General features: G+C 53.0%; 1 protein-coding gene across 1 annotated transcript; it reads right to left on the bottom strand.

The window, feature by feature from the left end:
* Positions 1-1,756: 1,756 nt before the first annotated feature.
* PLA2G4D (phospholipase A2 group IVD) lies at positions 1,757-22,343 on the bottom strand. The gene is made up of 20 exons (XM_036445186.2): positions 22,299-22,343; positions 18,493-18,565; positions 18,162-18,298; positions 17,303-17,434; positions 16,577-16,617; positions 15,511-15,553; positions 14,382-14,445; positions 13,918-14,054; positions 12,987-13,097; positions 12,823-12,860; positions 12,507-12,642; positions 12,069-12,205; positions 10,690-10,912; positions 5,992-6,109; positions 5,427-5,564; positions 5,095-5,202; positions 4,747-4,938; positions 4,306-4,472; positions 3,546-3,732; positions 1,757-2,435 (listed from the first exon to the last, which is right to left on the bottom strand). Exons 1-20 carry the CDS (start codon positions 22,341-22,343, stop codon positions 2,209-2,211), a joined length of 2,454 nt encoding a protein of 817 aa, XP_036301079.1. The 3' UTR covers positions 1,757-2,208.
* Between the last annotated feature and the right edge of the window lie 873 nt (positions 22,344-23,216).

Below are 23,216 nucleotides of genomic sequence, written 5' to 3'. Positions count from 1 at the left end.
CATTTACAGCTAATTGATTTCCAACAAGGGTATCAAGACAAGTCAATGGGGGCAAGAACAGCTTTTTCAACTTAATATCCACGTGCAAAAGAGTGAAGGCAAATCTGTACTTTACACCATCTACAAAAGCTAATTCAAAACGAGTCAAAGACCTAAATGTAAGACTAAAGCTAAAAAACAGGTGCAGCTGAAACCGGTTTGGCTCAGCGGTAGAGCGTCGGTCTGCAGACTGAAGGGTCCCAGGTTCGATTCCGGTCAAGGGCATGTACATTGGTGGTGGGCACATCCCCGGTGGGGGGTGTGCAAGAGGCAGCTGGTCGATGTTTCTCTCTCATCAATGTTTCTGGCTCTCTATCTCTCTCCCTTCCTCTCTGTAAAAAATCAATAAAATATATTTAAAAAAAAAACACAAAAAACAAAAAACAGGTGCAAATCTTCATGACCTTGAATTAGGTAATGGTTTCTTAAATGTGACAATAAAATCACAAATAACAAAAGAAAATATAGCCTAGCCAGCATGGCTCAGTGGTTAAGCATCAATCTAAGAACCAGGAAATCATGGTTTGATTCCTGGTCATGGCACATGCCCAGGTTGTAGGCTTGATCCCTACTGTGGGGTATGTAGAAGGCAGCTGATGGATGATTCTCTCTTATTGATGTTTCTGTCTCTCCCTCTCCCTTCTTCTCTGAAATCAATAAAAATATATTCTAAAAAAAACCCATGTAAATATAGATTAAATTGGGCATCATAAAAAACAAAACAAAAACAACTGTGCTTCAAAGGACATCATCAACAATGTAAAAAGCCAGGCCAGTGTGGCGCAATGGTTGAGCATTGACTTATGAACCAAGAGGGTCATGGTTCAATTCCAAGTCAGGGCACATGCCCAGGTTGTGGGCTCAATCCCTAGTGGGGAGCATGCAGGAGGCAACAGATCAATGATTCTCTCTCATCATTGATGTTTCTATCTCTAGCTCCCTCTCCATTCATCTCTGAAATCAAGAATAATAATTTTAAAAAGTAAAAAGACAACCCACAGACAGGGAGAAAAACTGTAAATCATACATTGGAACAGGGATTTCTATGTAGAATAAAGAACTCATACAACTTAACAATAAAAAGACAAATACTCCAATTAAAGATTTGAATAGGCATTTCTCTAATGAAGATTGAACTGTGCTCAGCATGGCCAGTGGTGAACCTGAGGAGGGGCAGGGAAGGATTACAGAAAACAGACAAGAGAATATAGCTGGGGCCAGGTTGGTCACTGTTCTCGGATCGAGAGACAGTGGCACAGCCTGCAAGTCGAGTCTTTATTTTATAGTCAGATCCCACAAGGCAAAGCAAGGGCATGGTCAAGATGTTTACAGTGTTCTTGTGAGTTTTATTTATTTATTTTTTAAATATATCCTATTGATTTTTTTACAGAGAAGAAGGGAGAGAGATAGAGAGCCAGAAACGTCGATGAGAGAGAAACATCGGCCAGCTGCCTCCTGCACACCCCCTACCGGGGATGTGCCCACAACCAACGTACATGCCCCCGACCAGAATCGAACCTGGGACCCTTCAGTCCACAGACAGACGCTCTACCACTGAGCCAAACCGGTTTTGGCTCTCGTGAGTTTTAAATCTACTTAATTACATGCACCTGAGAACTCTATCAAGCTTTGTTTTGGCAGAACTTGCTGCATCTTCTGCGTCCTACATCACTCAGCCACCTGGGACCACAGGTTAGGACCATAAGGCCAAGCTTTGCCCTCCATGCAGGGACCTGCATGTGGCATTGCTATGAGAGGACCATGCTCTCTTATTAGTCCGAGGCTTGAACCTGTCTAAACACTGTAGCCGCTCTCCACAAAGAAATATAAAAGGCCAATAATATGTGAAAAGATCTGCTGCCTGCTGCATTGAGCCCATAACTCTGGAAAATGCCCTGATGAGGAACTGAACCGACAACTCTTGGGTGCATGGGACAATGCCCAACCAACTGACCCACCCCAGTCAGGGCTGAAAAGATTCTTAACGTCATTAGTCATTGGAGAAATGCATAGGAGGTACCGCGTCATACCCATTAGGATTATTATAATGAAAAACCCAGACAATAGTAAGTATGGCAAAGATGTGGAGAATCCGGAATCCGCTCTCAATGCTGACAGGAGTGTAAAACGTTGCAGCCGCTTTGGAAAGCAAAGGTGTCTTGAGCAGCCTCAAGACCGTGCCCCTGGAAGGGTGGCCGCCAGGTCCTGGTGCGTCAGAGCCATCTTCAGCGCCTGCAGGATGGCGCCCTGGCTGTTCTGCACATTGTGAGCACTGAGTTGCAGCAGGCGGTCAAAGTCCTCCTCCTTGTAGGTCATGTTGAACAGGGAGTAGGGTGAGTTGGGCCCAGTGAGATCCACCTCGCCGGCCCGTAGCTCTGTGGGGCCGTCCTGGATACCTGCTCGGGGGTAGGAGGGAGTTAGGAGCAGCACTCAGAGGCCACTGCAACTGGGCACAGGGGCGGGCTGTTCCCCCTGAAGGGGCTCCTTGCTTCCCTCCCAGCCCTCTGTGCCTTTGCCCAGAAATATAAATGTGGGGAGTAGGATTCTCTTTTGAGATAGGAAGAGTTTGCTGCTCCTCATACTTTATTTCCTTGTAGCAGTCAGGTCTTCCACGATTCAGGTAACTGAATATCCCACCTGAATATTCAGGTATAACCTTATATATCTAGATCACCTTCAGGGGTAAGCTGGAAACAGCCAGAACAACAAAGTCAAGTAGGTTAGTGAACGGATTCTTAATAACGATAAAACCAAAGGAGTTTTGCTTCGGAAGAACCCGCATTTGCTGGGAGAAGAAGAGAATTCCAAGACGTGTGCTAAGCACGTTAAGAGTAAAGCTGGGAGGCTTGGAATTATGGTGGGAAGTATTAGAAACCAGGAATAATAATGCACAGAGGCAGGAAGTTGGTTTTCCCAGCAAAAGGAGAGAAAAGTCTGACCAGCTGGTGGAAGGCGAGGATGGAACGGAATGTGATAAGGTTTTAGATTTCAGGGGTTGCAGACAGGCCTCGCTCACTGAGAAAGAGGCCCAGCTCACTAGAGGCCTAGTGAAACCCCAGGGGAGTTTAGAGGCCTCTGAGAGAGGGGGACCGGGACCTCTCTTTCCTGGCTGTCTAGCCTGGGAGCTTTTATGAACTCCTCCAACAATTTGGTTCCTGGTGGAGCAGGCTGCCGACGGTGACAATGCGGGTGGCCTCCGGATGTGGGGGTTCTTGGAACTCCACCCACAAAGCAGGAGAGCTGGGGGGCCCAAGTGTAGCGAGGGGAACTTGCTAGCAAGGGGGTGGCCCAGAGCATGGGGTCATGATAAAGGACAGTGCACAGTGACTTTGCAAACAGAGGGCACCTGCAGGGATGTGGGCACCTGCAGCAGACACCAGGGCACTGCCATGTCCAAAATGGGAGGGTGGGGGGGACCAACCTTAAGACTCTCCTCCCCCTCTGCTGGCCACAGGCCCTGGGGAGGGCAAGGCTGCCAGGCTGCTATGGAGGAGGGGCTGCCTCACCTGGGGCCGAGTGCTCCTTGGGAGAGGCGTTGACCAGCGGGAAGTGCAGCAGGACAGGGGCCTTGGGGCAGGTGGGGTCCGAGAAGAGGTGGCACTCCTTGGGCTGGCGCTGGTCCTGCGGGCTGGGCTCCACGCAGGGGAACGGCAGCCCCAGGCCTCGGCAGTACGCCTCAGTCTGCTGCAGCGTCTGGGTGGGGAGAGGGCCCCAGAGAGAACCAGCTGCTTCCTGGTCATCCAGGTCTGCGCCCTAGAAATGCCAGGGTGGCTCCCGTTCAGGCCGCCGGCCCCGTGTCCGGACACCTGGTTCCCGCTCATGGCCCCGGGGCGCCCAGAGGGAGGCAAAGGGCGCCATCGGTCTGCGGTGCTGTTTGGTTAAGATCTTTAGCTGGGGCACCCCGCACCTCCGGCCTGATTTCGGGTTGCTCTTGCTGGGCTAGTCAAGTCCCAGAGCCTAGAGGGCCTCAGGAGGGGGCCCATTTCCCAGAGTCCCAGGGCGGCTCTGGTGGGATGGATATGGCCCGGCCGGGGTCTCCTCCCCGCTCTGGCCAGCTGTTCCTTTCGGGCAGGCCTGGCCTGCCTCCTCCCTGTGCACCTGTCCTGGGAGCCCAGCGCTCCAGCCCTTTCCAGCCAAGGACCCGGCAGGCGCGCTGGCCAGAGCCTCTCACCCCCCTCCCTTGGGGGACACAGGTGTCCGGGCCACGGGCCCAGGGGCCCTGCTGCTCGCCCCAGGAGCTCAGCCTGGCCGAGCAACCAGCAGCACCTCAAAAGGCGAAGACAGGGAGTAGTCGAAGGAAAGGATGAGGTCCAGCCTGCGGCCTGGCCGGAACATGGAGGGGGCGCTGGTGTTGAGGAAGTAGCCGGCATCCACCAGGCAGAGCCGGGGCTCCTGCGGGGTCAGCTGGCCCGGGATGGCGTCTAGCTGGCTGTCTGGTGGGGGAGGAGAGACAGACAGGGGCAGCCGCTCTGCCACGGACCACCCCCTCCCAGTCCCCTCCTTCATACTGTGTCTGCTCCCATGTCCCCTTCTTACCTCTGGTGTCACTCCCCGAATGCACATGACACCCGCCCTTCCCATGACCTCCAGGCCACACCCCAGGATCGGGTGCTGTGACCCCCCAAGGCCTCGGCCAGTCCCAGCCGCAGTCCACCTCCACCTGGGAGTCCGACCTTGTTGCCTAAGGACCCAGGGCGGCGCGCTCACCTGCCCAGGCGGAGAACTCCTCCCGGCCGCGGTAGTCCCGGTGCAGCTGCAGGCCCTGGAGGAAGTTGGGGCTGTGCTGGCAGAGCGGCCTGCCTGTCAGGACGCCCTTCAACGCCTGGGCCAGTGCTGTTCCAGGCTGCAGCCAGGAGGCCTCCAGCCCTGAGGCGGTCCTCGAGGAGGCAGGGGGCTCCTCTGGGCCCAGGGAAACAGACATTGGTCCTGGCGATGCCTGGCCCCGCCTCCCCGGACAGCCCCCCCCCCCCCCCCCCCCCCCCCCCCCCCCCCCGCCCTGGCATCCGAAGGGGAAGCGACCTCACTCCAGGCTCCCGGGCTGCCTCCTTCTCCTACCCGGGTTCCTGGTCCTGTCCTCGATGTGCTGCTTCCAGGCATCCCCCGAGCTGGTGAGGTCATACCAGACATCCAGCAGATTCATGGAGAAGATGTTGCTCCAGATTCCTGAAGACCAAACCCCACGGAAGGTCAGCGCCCGCCCCCCATGGCCTGGAAGCCGAGGCCCCACCCCTGGGTGCAGGTGGGAAATGAGGGGAGGGGCGGGCTGCTTCTGCAGTGCCTCCTCCTCCCCGTGCGGCCTCGGGGCTCCGCCAGGCCTGAGCACCGGCGTCACAGCCAGTCCAGGAGGCCTGGCACGGGCCTGGCCAGGGCCTCGGGGGTGGCCTCACCTTCCAGGAAGCAGATCCGGGACTCCGGGAGCCTCCTCATCAGCTGCCCCATGAAGAACTCGGAGCCGAAGAGCTCAGAAGGGACAAAGGCTCCGTACTTCAGGAATCCGACCTCGTAGGGGGAGAACTCGACCCACTCTGAGGGGCAGGAGGGAGCGTGGGAATGAGGAGAGAATGGGGCAGGGGGAGCCCCAGCTCTGCCCCCAGCAGGCCTCAGCCTCCTCCCTGCCTGGCTGACTCCTGAGATGACCACTACCCTACCGAGCCCCTGACCACCCCCTCACCACCATCACCTCCACCCCACCCAGCTCCAGGCCAGCAAGGCCCACTACCTGGCTCATCAGCCCACAAGAACCACCACCCTTTCTGAAGGCTGGGCCTCCTATGCAGGAGTTTCCTGTTTGAATTCTCTGGGGGCCCACGTGTGCGTGTGTGGGCACATGTGTGTGTGCATGTGTGGGTGTGCACGTGTGTGTGTATGTGTGTGTGCACGTGTGTGTGTGTGTGTGTGTGTGTGTGTGTGTGTGTGTGTTGGGGGTGGAGTGGGCAGGACTGAGGACTGTACCTTTGAAGTCGGAAGTCTCCAGGTTGTTCTCTTTGACATTGAGGCTCAGGTAGAGGGGCAGAGGGTTCTGGCCCTGCGTCAGTGCAGCTCTCTGTTCTGACAGCTTCCGATCCATCACCTGGGTGGGGGGTGGGGGGCACAGGGCCTGGGTGAAGTTAGGAGCACCCTCGAGGGGGCAACTCCACCGGGACTGGGTGGGTGGGGACAGGCTGCGGGCAGGAGGCAGCTCCCCGAAGGATTTGGGCGGAGTGGGTCGCTTACGCATTCAGTGACCACTCCTGCCCCATGTTCTGAGCACAGGGTCGCCCTGTGGGCTCTGCAGGCTGCTCGGTGCCGCCCCAGAGAGTGCCCCTCACAAGGGACTGCAGTCATCCCGCCCGCTTCCTGAGGCTCAGGGAGGAGGGGGTGTCGACCCGACACACAGACACGAAGGTGTACGCACCCCTACGCACACGTGTTGTCCAGAAAGTTCCCCTCGTTGGCTGGAAGTGGAGCTGGCAGGAGGACGGGGAGGGACGCGGAGGGGGGTTGGGGATGGCCTGAGTCAGGGCGGTGGCGGTGAGGCTGGAATGCTTTAGAGGTAGAATCACTACCCCTTGGCCTGGTTGGATGCGGGGCATGAGAGGCAGGAAGGTCGCAGCTTCAGGAGCAGGGTGGTCCCTGCAAGGTCTTTTCAGAGTAGAAGGTCACCCAGACTTTACAGTCCACCTTACTCAGGCCACGACTGAAGTGTGGTAGTGGTTAGAGCAGTGATTCCCAACATGGGGCGCTTTGATTTTTAAGAGGGGCAACTCAAGAATGAGTTATTAACCCCAACCAGCTAGGGCTGAATAGAGAATTACTTTTCAAAGCACACAATGAATGTCAGCTTTAAGAAATAAAGCATGATCTGGCCAGTGGTGCTCAGTGGTTGAGTATCGACCTATAAACTAGAAGGTTACAGTTTGATTCCTGGTCAGGGCGCATGTGGGCTCGACCCCTAGTGTGGGGCATGCAGGAGGCAGCCCATCAGTGACTCTCTGTCATCATTAATGTTTCCATCTCTCTCTCCTCCTTTTCCCTTCCTCTCTGAAATCAATAAAAATATTTTTTAAGAAAGGGATAAAGCATGATAACTAAGAAAAAAGAAATAATATTTGTAAAGCTTTCCTCTTGGGACATTTTAAAAGCCAAATGGGTGCCCATTTTAAAGAATACATTATTGCTCAATAATACCTCAAGAATTTTTATTCTTATGAACAGAAAAAACTAATTACGTTTTGTCTTTTTTAAAAATTAACATAATAAACCTTGTACATAAAACTGTGCACTGAGCATGGCCAGTATGGCTCAGTGGTTGAGCATCAACCTATGAAGTAGGAGGTCATCGTTAAAGTCCCAATCAGGGCACATGCCTGGGTTGCTGATGCCTTGGTACCCAGTGGGGGGCATGCAGGAGGAAGCCAATTGATTATTCTCTCTCAGCATTGATGTTTCCATCTCTCCCTTTTCCTTCCTCTCTGAAATCAATAAAATATACATATATAAATACTAGAGGACCGATGCACGAAGAATGGGCCTTCCTTCCCTGGCTGCCAGCACCGCTTTCGCTCTGGCCATAGCCGCCTTTCCACCTTCCCACACGGCCCAGAGGCCTAAAGTGGCTGGGGTGGTGCCCAATGCCTTCATCATCGCCATGGCATCCCACTCCACCCCCGGCCACTCAGTGCCTGAGTATGCAAATTAACCTTCCATCTTTGTGGGGTTAATTTGCATACTTACTCCTGATCGGCTGGTGGGCATCCCGAAGGTACAGTCAATTAGCATGTTACTCTTTTATTAGTGTAGATTAATAAAACAAGTACTGTGCATTGAGTCATTACTGGAGGATCAAATGGTAATTAAATTAGTCTTCTTTATGGCCTATGGTCAAACTGCATTTTCTAGTGCCTTGTAAAATGAACAGTTAACAAGCTTCTCCCACTCTATAGTAACTAATTGGTGCCACTAGGCAAAAAGTCCGTTACTAAAACAAACACCCTCAAAACCGAACATGAATTTAAATAGTAGATTAAAGAATACAAGGATATATTAATAAAATAAAAATATTTCAAGTAATTATGTTGGTTTTATAAATTCAATGCCATTTCGATGAAAATCCCATTTATTGTGAAATTTGACTAGCTGATTCTAGTATGTATATAGAAGAGCAGAAGGCCAAAAGTAGCCAACATCAATCTGAGAAGAACCAAGGTGGCAGATAAAGATAACTTGCCCTGTCAGATATGAAGATGTATTACAAGGGCAGAGGAACTAAGCCAGTGAGATATTGGCACAGGATCAAGAATCAGTCTCATCAGAACCGAACAGAGAGCTCAGGAAGAGCCCTGTGACTCTCTGAAAGCTGACACATGATGGAAGCAGCAAGGCCATTCAGTAGCGGGGGAAAAAACAATAAATGATATCGGAAAAGTTTGCTATCTATATGAGGAAAAATAACCTGGAGTCCTATTCATATAATACCTGGAGATAAACTCTGGGCAGATTCAAGTCCTATTGTAAAAGACAAATCTTTAAAACTTTTATAAGAATATATAGGACAATATTTTATAACTTCAAGATAGGGAAAGATTTCTTAAGAAGAGCCAAAAAGCACAAACCATGAAGAAAAAGAATAATACATTGGGTTATATTAAAATTATGCATCAAAATCTATTAGGTTTGGTAAAGGATTAATTTCCAGGATATATAAAGAATTCCTACAAAATAATACAAAAAGATGAACTAAATAGAAAAATAGAAAAAAATTTGAGTAGATAATCCACAGAAAAGGAAGTTTCAATGAAAATACACTTGAAAATATGATCAACCTCACTAAAAACCAAGAAAATGAAAAACTACAATAAAATTTCATTTCATATCCATAAAATAAAATTTTTAAAACCTGAAGAGCATGTAGGGAAAAGAAGTTATGATACACTGGTGGTGGGGGGTGTGAATTAATACAACCCTTTGGGAGAACAATAGCTAGAAAAGTTGAAGGTACATGCACTACTGGGTGTGCAACTTCAAGGCACAGAGAATCTCTAACACACGTGCACAGGGAGACCTGTATAAAGCCATTTGTGTAAATAATATATTTATCTTAAGGATGTACATTTTTAATAAAAGTATACAGTACCTAGTAAAGTACATAATAACGTCATATACAATAATTATATGTTATGGAATATAGTAAAATATGTATATAGAGTGCAGGTACGTGCTCATAAAGCTAAATTCAGAACGGTGATGACCGCTGAGAGCAGGAGGGAAATGGGACTGGGGGAAGGGCCACTGGGAGCTTTAACTCTTTCTGTTACATTTCATTTCTCAGCCTGGTTGATGAGATCATGAATATTAATTACATTATTCTTTATGCTTTATGCATTTTATTAGCTCTGAAGATTATCTTAATAAATATGTAACAACACTAATATTTCTTAAAAAGTAAATGTATATATTTTTGTGGGTTTTTTTGGTTTTTTTTTTAAAGAGAGAAGAATGAAGAGGGAGAAAGAGAGACAGAGAAACATTGATGGCTGCCTCCCACAGGTACCAGACAGGGGTGAGGGGTGAGGGGATGAAGCCTGCAAACTAGTATGTTTGATAGTTTACTTTAAATATACATTTTTTATTGTTTTTTTTACAGAGAGAAAGGGAGATAAAAAGTTAGAAATATCAATGAGAGAGAAACATTGATCAGCTGCCTCCTGTACACCCCCAACTGGGGATGTGCCTGCAACCAAGGCATATGCCTTTGACCAAAATCAAACCTGGGACCCTTCATTTTTCAGGCCAATGCTCTATCCACTGAGCCAAACCGGTTAGGGCTGATAGTTTACTTTTGTTATGCATGTTAAGTATACTTTTTTTGTGTTTTAGTTGTTTCAAATGCTTTAAAAAAAAACAAAACACTTTGTTCAGATAATTATATGTGGTAAAACAATAGTGCAAAAAAAAATCACTGACTTTAATAATTGTATTGTTTAATGTAAGATCCAGTAGTTAACATACTAAGCTTTCCTTAAAGAAGCAATGTATAAAAAAATTATATGCTCAGGTTGGTCTTAATGGTGTTAGGAAAATAGTAAAGAAATATACTAGCTAACATTGAATGCTCATTCTATGCCAAGTGCCATTGATTGCTCACAACAACCCTGTTAGGTAAGTACCATGCTTATTCCTATTGTACAGGTGAGAAAATTGAGGCACAGAGAGGGTAAGCAACTTGCCTAAGGACATATAGCTAGTGAGACGCATAAGGGCTAGAACGCAGGAATCTGGCACCAGAATCTTGCTTTTCACACTACGATGACGATGAAGAGAAAGGATATTTTTCATATTGTAGTATAAACAAAATAAAAGCTGTTTGAAAAGTCTCACTGACTCTTAAACGCATGCAAAAGCTTTGTCTGCTGAACCGACTTTAGCGTGGTCTGGTCCCTAGTCCTTGGGAGGCCCAGAAATTTCACGGCAGTTTAATTGAAGAATAGCCTGGCTCCTAAAGGCGGCATCCCAAACCTGGGCAGACACTGAAACACAGTGGTCTCCGCATTCTTTAACCAAGGGTCCAGGACGCTTTCCCTGCAGACATGCACATGCGCGACAGCTAGCTGCGGGGTTGCCACAGCCTTGCCCGTGCACTCACGCTCCGCCCCGCACGCACAGGTGCCCTACCTGGTTGTGCAGCATGGACTCCAGCACCAGAGCCCACAGGTCCACAAAGGTTGTGGGGCGCCTCTCCTCCATCCGCAGCTCCAGCTCCTGGCGGTAGCTTGCCAGCCGCTCCGAGGAGAAGGCGCCCAGCTTGCTCTGGGCCAGGTGTTCCCGGGCATATCGGATGGGCCCCTCGAGGTCCTTCTGCGACCACTCAGGGTCCCCGTATAGTTGGGCCATGGTCCTGGAAGAGCAAAGGGACAGCACAATGGGATGATGAGGCGCGGCACTGGTTGCTACAACTCCTTCTCCTAACCCTGGAGATGTCTCCCAACATTTTGTTCCTGCCACCGAAGCCCCGCCTTTCTGGAAAATGCTTCAGGGCTTTCCCTCCTCCCAGCTCAGGGCTGTTCAACATACACATCATGTGAGCCACGTATGTAATTAAAAATTCCTGGTAACTACACTTTAAAAAAGATCAGTAAAAGTTAATTTTAATAATATGTTTAATTTAAGTGATCATTTTCGATATGTAATTAGTATAAAAAATTAAGATAAATTTACATTTTTCCAAATGTAGTCTTCAAAATCCATACAACTTAGACTAAACACATTTCAAGTGGCCAATAACCCTACGTGGCTACAAGCTACTGTAACATACAGCACAGCTCCATCTTCGGAGGTCTGCCCTAAAGCCCTTTGAGGCTGTCACCTGAACTCTTTGAGGTGAATATCCTCTTTCACTTCTTTAAGTCACATTTCAATAAGATGCAAAGGAATGCATCTCTAACAGTGAAAAGTTCCATTTCATTATAGGCAGGCTGGTGTGTAGGGAGACAGTTTTGTCTTTAGGTAAAATAGCGCCTCTTGACCTCAATTTCCTCATCCATACTATAATATTTATACTATAGGGACAATAAGAGAAACCGCCCTAGAGAGTGTTTTGAATACTAAATGAGGGAATAGCAATTAAAGAAAAAGGAGCTATCAATTTGGAGTTCGGGGAACGCGTCAGACACGTTAAGTGCTTTACTTGGGCTGACTGCACTCTAATCCTATGGAGGATGTGCTATTATTACCCCTATTTTGGAGATGAGTCAACGAGAATCAGAGCAAATAAGTTGGTCAAGATTACCCAGCCAGTAAGTGGTGTGTGGAGACTCAAACCCAGCTCCTTCTGAATCAGTTGCCTTAGATCTCTTCGGAAGCATGGAGAGGAAATCCTGTGATGCCTCCCTCATGGCAGGACTTCTGTGATTCCTGTTTTCCTCCCTTTTGAGGCAGCCACTGGGCACCCATCAGACCATACTGCTCACACCTACTTGGTCTCCCCATATAGAGGGTCCCTCCGGTGCCCACTCTGGGGCCTGTCTCTGGTTCTCCAGCCCCCAGGTCCTCACCATGTAGCTCCCGAGATGCCGCTGAAGTAGGTCACACAGTCCAGGAGTCCCAGCGTTTTCAGAGCCAACAGGTGGCCATAGAGAGAGGTCATGGCCCGGGCACCTCCTCCCGTGGCCATGACCCCCACGATGGGGACCTGGACCACACGAAGACACAGGCTGGCTTAACAAGGACAGGGATAGAGCTGCCTCCTGCCTCCAGAGGAGGGACCTGGTGCAGTCAGGGTGAGAGCTATCACGCCGCCCTCCCCAGGAGTGACTGCTCTCAGCCCTGACACAGCTCCAAAGGGAGTGCGGGCCCCAGAGCTCACCCATGCCCCACATCTCCTCCCACATGCTCACTCCGCAGTCTCTGCTGACTGGAGTGTCTGGAGAGGGAATACTCCCTCAAGGCCGGTCCAAGCTATCTGCACCCCCACCCCTATGTATCCCCCAAACCTCATTTTCCTGTAGGTCTCGGTCCAACTGCAAGGCCTTCTTCAGGGCCTTGGCCACCACCTGCTTCCTTCTGCTCAGAAAGGCTTTCTCCTCCACACATAGGTCGAAGCCCAAGCGCACGGCCAGCTCCTTAGGGCTGGGGCAGCAGAGGGTCCAAGGGTCAGGGGCACCTGCAGAGCTCGGCCACTGGTTGGCCAAGCCCACAATAGCTGCCAGATAACATCCCTGCTCCAAACCCCAAGGACCAGTCTTTCCACAGCACTCCCCTGCCCTTGAGCACCCCTTACCGTCCCCGACAGATATAAATGTCCCTCACCAGTCCACAGCCTTGAGCTGTAGCCTCATTCCTGGGGCCTGAAATCAAAGCAAGAGACTTTGCTCAGAATGTCCAAGACCCTGCAGGGAATGTGAGTTTCCAGGGGGGCCTGGGCTCCCCAATCTGTGTTCTCTGGCACTTCCCATCCAGTTGAGGCCACTTACGTTTGTAGCAGGAACATCAATGATCATCTTCTTCCCCGTAGTCAAGGACTTCAGAGGCATAGTGAGGTGCCCTGCTGAGATGTCTGAGTTCCAGTCTTTGCTTTTAGAGCTCTGGAGGGAAATTTCATTCATTCATTCATTCATTCACTCAACAAACCCTTACTGAGTAGCTAAACAGTGATCCAGACAGATACAGTCCTTCCCTGGTAATATAAAAATAACTACAATATTTAAAATTATTAAAATTATCTATATATATAAAAGCCTAAGCAACCATTACAACCCAATAACCAGAACGACCAAAGCAACCAGTCGACCAGTTGCTATGACACGCACTGATCACCAGGAGGCATAATACTCAAGGCAGAAGCTGCCCCCCAGTGGTCAGTGCACTCCCACAACCAACCTCCAGTGGCCCCTCCCCCGCAGCCTGCTGCCCCCCCTCCATAGGCCTCAATTAGGGGAGTGGGGAAGCCGGCCAAACTCCCAGGAGGAGGAGGAGGAGGAAGCAGCCTTGGAAGGAGACAAAGGGGGGCAGGGAAAGCACTGGCATGTCTGAAAAGCAAGAAGGGACAAGCTATGGCTGGAGCATCATGAATGAGGGGAACGTGGATCAAACGAGGCAGCAGAGGTGGGCAGGGGCAGGCTGTGAGGGCCTGTGGGCACAGACATAGGGTTTTTCTGAGAGCATCACTGGAGGAGCCATTAGAGGGCTCAGGCAGACATAGTGTAACAGCCCCTCCCCACACCCACTCCAGGCCCTGGTGACCCTCCTGTCTGCCAAGGACAGGTGCCTAACTGGGGGAGGCTGACACAGCCACAGGAGACTGGCCTTGGCAGGGGGAAGGCCAGGGAGGGGCCTGCGGCAGCTGGAGCTAGCCCAGGGCCCAGGTTGGTGAAAAATCTCCAGAGTCGAGACCCAAAGACTCACCCTCAGGCGCCCTCTCAGCTCTGCCTCTTGAGCCGCCATGTAGTGAAAGCAGAAGACAGAGGTTGTGCCCAGGGCCAATGTCTGCGTGTCTTCATAGGACCCCTTCAGCACCAGCTCCAGCTCCAGGCTGTCCTGATCTAGGGAGAGAGGGAGGAGGGTAACATCAGGGGAAGGACCCAGAACACCAGCAGTACTGCCCGGACGTGACGAAGGCCCTGTGGCTAGACCATGGCAAGCAGGATGCTGCAAAGAGCCTTCCCCAGCCTGCTGGGCCCCATCCCCCATGGAATGCCCACCTCCTGGGACATGCCCTCCTCCAGGTCAGGGGACCCTCCTGTTGCCCTTTTGCTCTGTGGGCAAGAAGAGGCAAGCTCTGCCCTGCCGCTCACCCCTGCCCTGTATGGGTTTCCCAGCCACCCCATCTCCCCGCCACATTCCGAGCAGAGGGCAGGCCTGGTTCTCACCTGAGCCCCCGGCTGTGTTCCCTGTGCTCTCCAGGAGGATATCCAGGCGTGACAGCTCTCGAGCCTGGGGCAGACCACAACCTCACCCTCGGAGCCCCACGGCCCCAAAGCCACCACCCGCAGAACAAGAGGGGGGGTCCAGAGCGGGGCCAGGAAACCCTCACCCACCTCTGATGCTCTGAGACTGCTAAGCCAGACGTCCTGGGACAGCCGGGGAGCCCCCTCTCCACCCACCCCAGGCTCGCCTAGATTTGCTGAACCCCTGGGATCTCTGCAGGCCCCCAGCTGCCAGGCACAGTTTTGTGTGTGTTTTTTTCAATCTCTGCGTTTCTCTAAATCCTCACCCTGGAGGATGCGTTCATTCTACTACAGCTGCTCCCTAAGAGTATCATACAAGCCTCCAGTCTTCAGGGCAATGAAATGGGTCAGATAAATCCTTGACATTTTAGCAACCAGAGTACCTCCGACTGCCCTCCACGTAACTGACTTCCCAAACGAGTCTGCTGCGTTCTCTCTGTAATGCCTGCCAGCGGACAGCCGCAGCCCACGCCTGCAGTACTGCAGTTCAGCAGCATCTCCACCTCCCCCCCTCACCCACCCCATCTCCATCACCTCAGATAAGGGGCAGCTGCCATGGATGACTATTCTAATGTGTGCAGGCATCCCTCGAAGATATTGCGGGTTCCCTTCCAGACCAGCGCAACAAAATGAGAGTCACAATAGAGTGAGTCAGAATCCTTTTTGCCGGTGGAAGGTTTTGCCTTCAGTGTGTAAACGAATGCAACATCTGCGAAGAGCAATAAAGCGAGCCCCATACCACGCGGCATGCCTGCATCCGCAAAAGTAACGCTAGTCCGTCCAACAGGCAGAAGCAGGACCCTGAGGTGGTGCCCCCTTCCATTTGGGGCTCTCGGCGCCTTATCCACGTCCTGCTGGGCCTGGGCCTGGCCCTGGTCCCGGTCAGCTTGCTTGTGGGGGGACTGCACTTTGAGTCGAGAGTTTCTAATGCGTCTCTCACCGCCATGTGCCCTTTCCTTTGTGGTCTGCCGCAAAGCTCTGTCCTTGCTTTGTCCCACCTGGCCCTCCCCCACCTCAGCTCCCCTCACAAGCCTGGGAGGGCAATGGTTACCACAAGGACGTTGTTGGTGATGAGGTTTTCTGGGCGGTCTGACCTGGAAAATCAAACAGTCCACAGTCTGGCCTTGCAAAAGCTAAAGTTCCCTACGCTAACCGGCCCCCTCCCAGCCCAGGCTCCGCCCTGTGGGGACTCCTGGGTGATGCTGAGGGTTCTCTGAGTCCTGGATACTATTCAGGGTGTGGGGAGATGTTTCTGAGGAATGAAAGGTGGAGAGAGAGAGAGGGAGTAGGGCAGAGAAAACATTGACCTTCCTCCCCTCATGTCCCTGAGGAATCCCTAGCCCAGCTGGTGTAGCTCAGCGGTTGAGTGTCTACCTATGAACCAGGTCACAGTTTGATTCCCGGTCAGGGCACATGCTCAGGTTTTGGGCTCCATCCCCAGTGTGGAATGTGCAGGAGGCAGCTGATCAATGATTCTCTCATGGATGTTTCTATCTCTTTCTCCCTCTCCCTTCCTCTCTGAAATAAATAAAAATAAAATCAATAAAAATATCCATATATTTTAGCTGAAACCGGTTTGGCTCAGTGGATAGAGCGTTGGCCTGCGGACTGAGAGGTCCCAGGTTCGATTCCGGTCAAGGGCATGTACCTTGGTTGCGGGTACGTCCCCGGTAGGGGGTGTGCAGGAGACAGCTGGTGGATGTTTCTCTCTCATCGATGTTTCTGGCTCTCTATCCCTCTCTCTTCCTCTCTGTCTGGCAGGTTTGGGGAGATGAGGGACAGGGAATCTGGGCTGGAAAGACCAATGGGAAGAGCTGGGTCAGTGACATTTCCCTAAATAAAGCCTGGGACCTTAGGCACTCCCTGGGCTGTGTGAGACTGCTCACGTTTTTTCTTTCTTTCTTTCTTCCTTTTTAAAAAATGTTTTCATTTAAATTATTTAAAGTATTACATATGTCTCCAAATCACGCCATTGACCTCTCCCCAGTCATTCTCATCCCCCCAGCACATGCCCTCACCCCTCTACTGCCTGTGTCCATGGGTTATGCTTATAGGCATGCTTACAAGTCCTTTGGTTGATCTCTTGCTCTACCTCCACCTTCCCTCTGAGTACTCACGTTTTTTCCATCAGAAACTCCACATCCAGCTCCTCCTGTCCCTGGAATCAAAGATGAGCAAGTCACTCATATTTACGTAAGTCTTCAGAGTTGACAGAATGCTTCTACATTCATCATTTCATCACCTCGAGTCTCTAAGGCAGGCACAGTATTACAGTTCTTCCCATTTTGCAGGTGAGGAAGTTGAGGCTTAGGGAAAGAGGGATGGGCTCTCTGCCCAAGTTACCACAGTTGCTAAGCCTGCGGAGAGCAGGTCTCTGGCAAGGCTGAGGGGGGAGATAAGGAGCACAAGCCCCAAGAGGCTTGGTGCCCAGGGCCCATTTCATCTTCCTCTCGAGTGGGATCCAACCCCAGAGCTCTGGCCTCCTCCACCGCGCCCTCCCTCCTGGAGAAAGAACACAGAGACCTTCACCAAGCGGGCCTGGCGCCGGGAGGCCAGAGGCGGGAGGAGGAGTGACGAAGCCACAAATGCCCGAAGGGTTAGTTGTTTTTTGAGGACAGTAGGAAGTTCTCCACCAAAACCTCCTCCCACAGACAGTAAAATTTCTGCCTTGAATGACGTGGTCTATAACTATCAAGTTGAGCCTTGCCTTTCCTATTAAAATGTAAATATCTCCGGGAGCGGTTTGCCTCTTTCGGTGAATCAGTTCAACCCAGCAGCCTCCCAGCCGATGGGGGAAATTGTGCAACTTCCTCAGCCTGGATCCACGGGGACTCCCCTCGCACCTGCGGGCGCAGCGAGAAGGTCTTCCGGAGCGGCGAGCCGGGGACGACGTCTGAGACGTCGTAGAGAAACGTGCAGCAGACATCATCCTCCGTGACCGAGTCCTCATCATAGACACTCAGCTCCAGGACATTCTAGGACCAAGATCAACGTGGCACACATTTTACCCATGGCTACAGCCTACACCAGAGCCAAAAAATAAAAATAACAGCAAAATTTACAAGTAGTAAAAGAAAACCCAGAAAAGTTCCCAATTTACCCTGTTATTTTTTATTTAAAAAAATAAATAAAATTCTGCCAAGACCGGTTTGGCTCAATAGATAGAGCGTCAGCCTAGGGACTGAAGGGTCCCAGGTTCGATTTCGGTCAAGGGCATGTACCTTGGTTGCGGGCACATCCCCGGTGGGGGTTATATCAGGAGGCAGCTGATCAATGTTTCTCTCTCATCAATGTTTCTAAACTCTCTATCTCTCTCCCTTCCTCTCTGTAAAAATCAATAAAATATATTTTAAAAAAATATTTCAAAAAATCTTTCCTCCCCCATCACACCCCTGCTTTGCTGGTTCCCTAATAGGGGCACTGCATGTACCAGGCGGTGTACTAGGAGTACGTTATCTTTAACCTCACAGCAGCCCAAGTCAGAAGGGCATTCTTCCTGTCTCCATCCCATGGATGGCCGGGGAGAGGACCAGCCACCTGCTGGAGGTCAGGCCCCGGCCCTGGGCTCACACACGGTCTCCTGTACGGCCATGCAGGCGGGGCCCAGAGACCCCCACCCCCCGCTTCTCTAAGCCCAGGGGGGAAGTGAGCCCTCCCTGCGCGCGGTACAGCCTGGCCTCGGGTGGGTGGCATGACCTGTACCTTAACCTGACTCTGGATTAGGAAACTGAAGGTCTCATTCCATACGGGCCGGCTGGAGTTGGCGACTGTTCTGGTCTTAAACGTTATTCCAGGTGCGGTTGGCAGCTGTAGGACCACGTAGGGGTCAGCCTGGCTCACTGCCAACGTCAAGAGAACCATCGTGAGAGAGAATTCCCCCCACCCCTCTCCAGGGGCCTTGCCAGATTCCCACCCAGACCCCAGAGGCCACAGTGGACAACCCACCCCAGGCCAGTCCCAAGGCACGGGTTAGGCCCTCCCCTTGGGAGCCAGGCACCCCGATAGCCCCGAAGCCCAGGGGACAGTTACTCACACACGTCAGCCCAGCCCAGGCCCCGAGCCTCCAGGACCCTCACGGTGAGTCGCCAGCAGGTGGAGGCCTCCCCCTGCGGAGAAATGGCAGATCAACCCGTCCTTTCTGCTCGTTCCTGAGCCCACCCGCCTGGGCCAGGCTTCTCCCGAGAGGCTTGGAGGCACTGCCAGGTGCTCTGGGGCCAGACAGCCTTTGCCAACCTCTGTCCTGGGCCAGTGGTTCTGGGCTGCAGCAGCCATGGCACCAAGGAGGGGGGATGGGATGCATGGGACTCCCTCCCCGTCAGAGACAGGGCTGCACAGTGTGGTGGAGGAAGCAGGGAGCTGAGGACGGAGGAATGGCCACCACGCTGGGCATGTCAGTTCGGGGTCACCCCATCCCAGGGTTCCCAGAGAGGCCAGCCCTTTGGGAAAGCATGTGACCCCACTGCCCAGCCTGCCCTCCGGACAGGAAGTGGACGCCTGGCTCCAGGGAGGCGGAGCCTTGGGGAGCCACAGGCATTCACCTGCTCTTGGGTGGAAATTAGGAAACCCCAAGAGCATCAGGCGTTACTGTGAGCGGTGAGTGAAGGCTCACTGTGTGTGACGATGCTGGCGAGAGGCGGCCCCGTGAGGACGAAGAAGAAACGAAGTGGGCAGAGGAGCAGAAGAAGGTGGCAGGGGAGAGCAGAGGGCAGGTAGGCACAGGCCTCTGGGGGGATGCCCCAAACCCCCACGATGGAGGTCCTTGGCTGGGACCAGGGTTTCTGCTCTTTGCCAGGCCTGGCTGTGTAGCTGCTTCTGGGCACCCTGCACACGGTTTTGATAAGAAGCCTCTGTGATCTGAGGCAGAGGCAGCACTGTGCTTGCAAGGTGGACATTTGTCATGGCCCGGATAGGACATGTGTGAGGAAACCAAAGCTGCTTCCTGCCTCGCACCCTCCCAGGACCTGGCCCACTGCCGTGCTTGTCTTTTCTCCCCCTCCCCACCCCACCCCCTCTCCCCGCCCGGGAGCCGGCCCTCGCTCCTCGCAGGTGCTCCTCGCTAGGGGCTGGCTCGGTGTCCACAGGACGTGACTCTCCACTCCCCACAGAGAGCCTCACAGGACAACGGACCACAGCACAGCCACGGGGGACGCACGCCCCACCCCCACCCTCTCCCCTGGGTCCCGGCATCGCCCACTCCCGCGGCTCCGTGCTGAGTGTCCCTGTCACTCGGCCGTCTCTCCGGCAGAGCACAGGTAATCCTCCCAGCAAAGTAGGCGTGCTTCCCCCTCCCTGATCACTACGACGGGTCATCGCTAAGGGATTAGCTCCAGGGACACCAGCCACATGTCAACTCTGCAACTCTTAAGCCAGAGGTTGACATTGGCAGGGATTTCCTGTGTTCTGAGACACCTGGCTGCCTTTCCTCCCTGCACCCAGATCCCGTCACTGCGTGCCACAGAGAAGGTGCTGGCTGGGGTCCCGGCCCTGCAGGGTACTGTGCTGCCATGCCCGCTTCAAAGCAGAGGGCAGGGCAGGGGCAGCCCGCCCTCTGACGCCTCTTGGGCCTGCTGAGAGGTGCCCCCAGACGCTCACTTCTCATCCAGGCACGTCGCCCAGTGTGAGCATTATTGTTCACGCTCAGACCTCAGGGTCACAGGGAGCCTCTCAACCTCAGACAGCCCCCATCCCTGGCAGGCTTCTCTTCACCCCTCAGACACCGCTGACATGGGCACCCCCGGGACGGACTCTGACAATAATTCTGGCGGGTCACACCAGAGGCAGTGGAGCGAAGTGGACGAGGGCAGCCTCCCAGCCAGGCTGTCAGGATCTAAACCCTGGTCCTCCACCTGTTTGCTGTGTGACTCTGGGCAAGTCACCACACCTCTCGGTGCCCTCTTTTCCTCACACGTACGTAGAGGGACTAACCATAGTTTCAACCTCACACCGTGTTCTGAGGCTAAAGGTGTTAACGCTGATAAAATGTTTAGCACAAGGCCAGCCGTTTCTATACAATTGCTCTTATGCGCTTGTCATGTTTCTAGGTGCTGTACTAACATATTACATCTATGAACTTGATCGAATCTCCTAACAACCTCCTAAGATAGTAGCCTCGTTTCCTCTCATTTCACAGACGAGAGCACTGAGGCTCAGAAGGATCGCTTGCCCTCAGCCTCAGAGCCAGTCGGGGACATCGTCAGGATTCAAACCCAGGTCTGCAAGGCCAGAGCTCACGACCCTGTGCCATTCTGCCTTCCCGGGACTGTGCTTCTCTGTCAAACCATGCACGCTGCCCCACTGCCCTGTGGGTATCTAGAATGCCATAGGTTTGTTTTAGCCGAACATGATATTGAAAGAACATGGCCAACCACTCTCCAGGGGAGACCTGAGCAGGATTCTTTGTCCCCTGGGGCTTTGAGCTCCATCTTCCCCATTGAAGATGGTCTCCCCTGGACTACAGTTCGCCGAAGACTGACCCTAGACCCTCGTGGAGGACTTCTCCAGCAGGAACCCGCTGCCCAGCCTCCTGTAGGATCCTGGGGGCGCCTCCCTGCAGAGTCCCAGCCACCGTCTCCCCCAGTGCAGGGGCCCTGGGACCCACTCCATCCTCCTCTCTGTGCAGAGGATCATGGGGGATGTAGCCCCAGGGAGTCCCCAACCAAGGTCCGGAGTACCCAAGGCCACGGGGTCTTCAGCAGGAAGAGAGAGGAGCCCACCCCCTTTTCCCTGCTGGCACCGAGCGGTGCGTGCTGGAGCAGTGAGGAGGCTGGAGAGGAGTGGGAGCTACAGCACAGCCTCAGGCCCGGCGCCTCCTGAGTCAGGCTGAGCAGAGCAGGCATGTCCCACAGCAGGTCCCAGGTGCCCGGCCCGGCCTGCAGCCACGCTCCTGCCGCCAGAGCAGGCTCCGGTCTCCGTCCGGCAGGAGAGCCTGGGTGGAGGCGCCGCTGAGGCTCACCCTGCACGCTGGGTGTCAGGGGCCTGATGCCAGGGACTCAGCCAGGTCCAGGAACATCAGCAGGAGGCAAGGTGTTTCCCAGGTGTGAGGGCAAACCCAGCCTCTCAGGTCACTAACCATGGGCTTTAATTTTCCCCCTGGGCTGGGCTTAGAGCCGGCAGAGGGTGGGAGGAGAAGGATGTCCCGCTTTCTCGGGGAGATGAGGATGGAAGGGACACTTCAGAAACCTCTGTGGCCGGGTCCCAGGGCTCAGGCTCCAGCTAGAGGAGCCGATGGAGCCAGGGCTTTCTAGCACCTTCACCGCCCTGCTCCCCACAGCTTTGAGTTCCTCCCAGACCCCATCCGGGCATTTGTGCCGATGTCCGCCCTGCAGAGCGTCCTCCAGGCCTCAGGCTGACACAGCTGGGGCAGCAGGTGGGTGGGTCCCTCTCTGCCTTCCCCAGGATTCCTTGTTGTCTGAACCCAACTCAGGCCTGGATCTCAGGGCTAAGACTCCAAGAGCCCAGGAAAGTTTGCAAATAAGGTAAATGCCTCTGCTTAGTGTACTAGGTACACTCTGCCCCTTCGTGGCCACCCACTGGGGCCCCAAGGGAGATCTGAGCAGCCAGCCTCGCTGGCCTTGTCCCTGCAGAGAATGAGAACTCTGGGCTGAGGGGAAGCACATGGCAGGGCTACAGTGAGCTTTGTAAGCTTCCCTGGCCTGGTTTCAGCCTCATCCCTGAGTCTCGGACAGAGTAAATCGTTGACAGTGAATGGGGATCGGGGCTGGCAGAGTTTTAGAGACGCACAGGGTGGTTCCCGGGTCCCAGGGAGTCCACTGTCCGCAGTTATGGGCTGTGGGCCTGGCAGGACCTCTGTTGCTTTGAGGGGAGGGAGGGGAAGGTTACCTGATGAGGATGGTCAGGTGGCTCCCTAGGTGTCAGTCTCTCCATGCCAATCCTTTCAGCTCTGCTCCGGGCCCAGCTCCTGCCAAGATGCCAGCTCCCGGGCTGGCTGGCAGCAGCTCTTCCAATGGGATGGGACTGACGGTGCCTCTGCCGGCCCCTGAGGAGCCGTGGTCCTATAAGCAGGTTGGGCTCCACCCTCAGGTCCCTCCTCAGCCAGAGCCTCTCTTCTTCCCCAAGAGGCTGGCGAACCTGCACCTCCAGAAACCGCTGGCAGGGCTCCAGGGCTGGCAGGCGGAGCAGCACCTCCAGAGGTGAGGTGACAGGGCTGCAGATGCAGCAAGGCAGGGGGACGAGTCCCAGAGCAGTGGCAGGAACCTGCTCCACTGAGGCAGCGGGCCCAAGGCGGGCAGGGGCAAGCTGGGAAAGCCCTACGGCCAGCCCAGCCTGAACCAGGCCAGCCTCTGAGGGAGGAGGGCTGTGCCTCTGGGGCAGACAGGAGGCCAGGGGCCTGGGTGTGCGATAAGCGCAGGCAGAGTGGAGGTGCTGAGCAGCCCTTGAGAGCTGCCAGGGGCTCTGGGCTCTGGTTCTAGACCACTCACTCTCCGCTTTACCCTAGCTCCTTCCATTTGGCTGGGCCCAGGAGCTTAGAGGATTTCCATTAGACTCAAATGGCAAACTTCGTAGTGAAAGTGAAACAGACCAGTCAAGGAAACTCTTAAATGGTATTATAGAAAGAAAGAAAGAAAAAAAGAACATGGTGAAGTCATGTGTTTAAACTATTTAATGTGCACAAGAACACTAATATTCTCCTGAAATAACATAAATTCAGTCATTTTACTGTCAATTCACTATGCAATTGAGCAATAATGATTTGTTTTTCCAAGGCAACTGAAATGAAATTAATGTTAAATTATTGCA

Source organism: Pipistrellus kuhlii, unplaced genomic scaffold, assembly GCF_014108245.1.
Source record: "Pipistrellus kuhlii isolate mPipKuh1 unplaced genomic scaffold, mPipKuh1.p scaffold_m20_p_1, whole genome shotgun sequence".
In the NCBI taxonomy this organism is placed as follows: domain Eukaryota; kingdom Metazoa; phylum Chordata; class Mammalia; order Chiroptera; family Vespertilionidae; genus Pipistrellus; species Pipistrellus kuhlii.
This window is presented reverse-complemented; position numbering and strand designations above follow the sequence as displayed.

Excerpts from the sequence above, each read along its gene's own strand:
- PLA2G4D (XM_036445186.2), bottom strand. The coding sequence starts at position 22,343 with ATGGAGAGACTGACACCTAGGGAGCCACCTGACCATCCTCATCAG. Across the intron at positions 13,098-13,917 it reads AGCTGAGAGGGCGCCTGAGG|AGCTCTAAAAGCAAAGACTG; the intron begins GTGAGTCTTTGG and ends ATTTCCCTCCAG. Across the intron at positions 5,565-5,991 it reads GGAGACTTCCGACTTCAAAG|AGTGGGTCGAGTTCTCCCCC; the intron begins GTACAGTCCTCA and ends CCTGCCCCTCAG.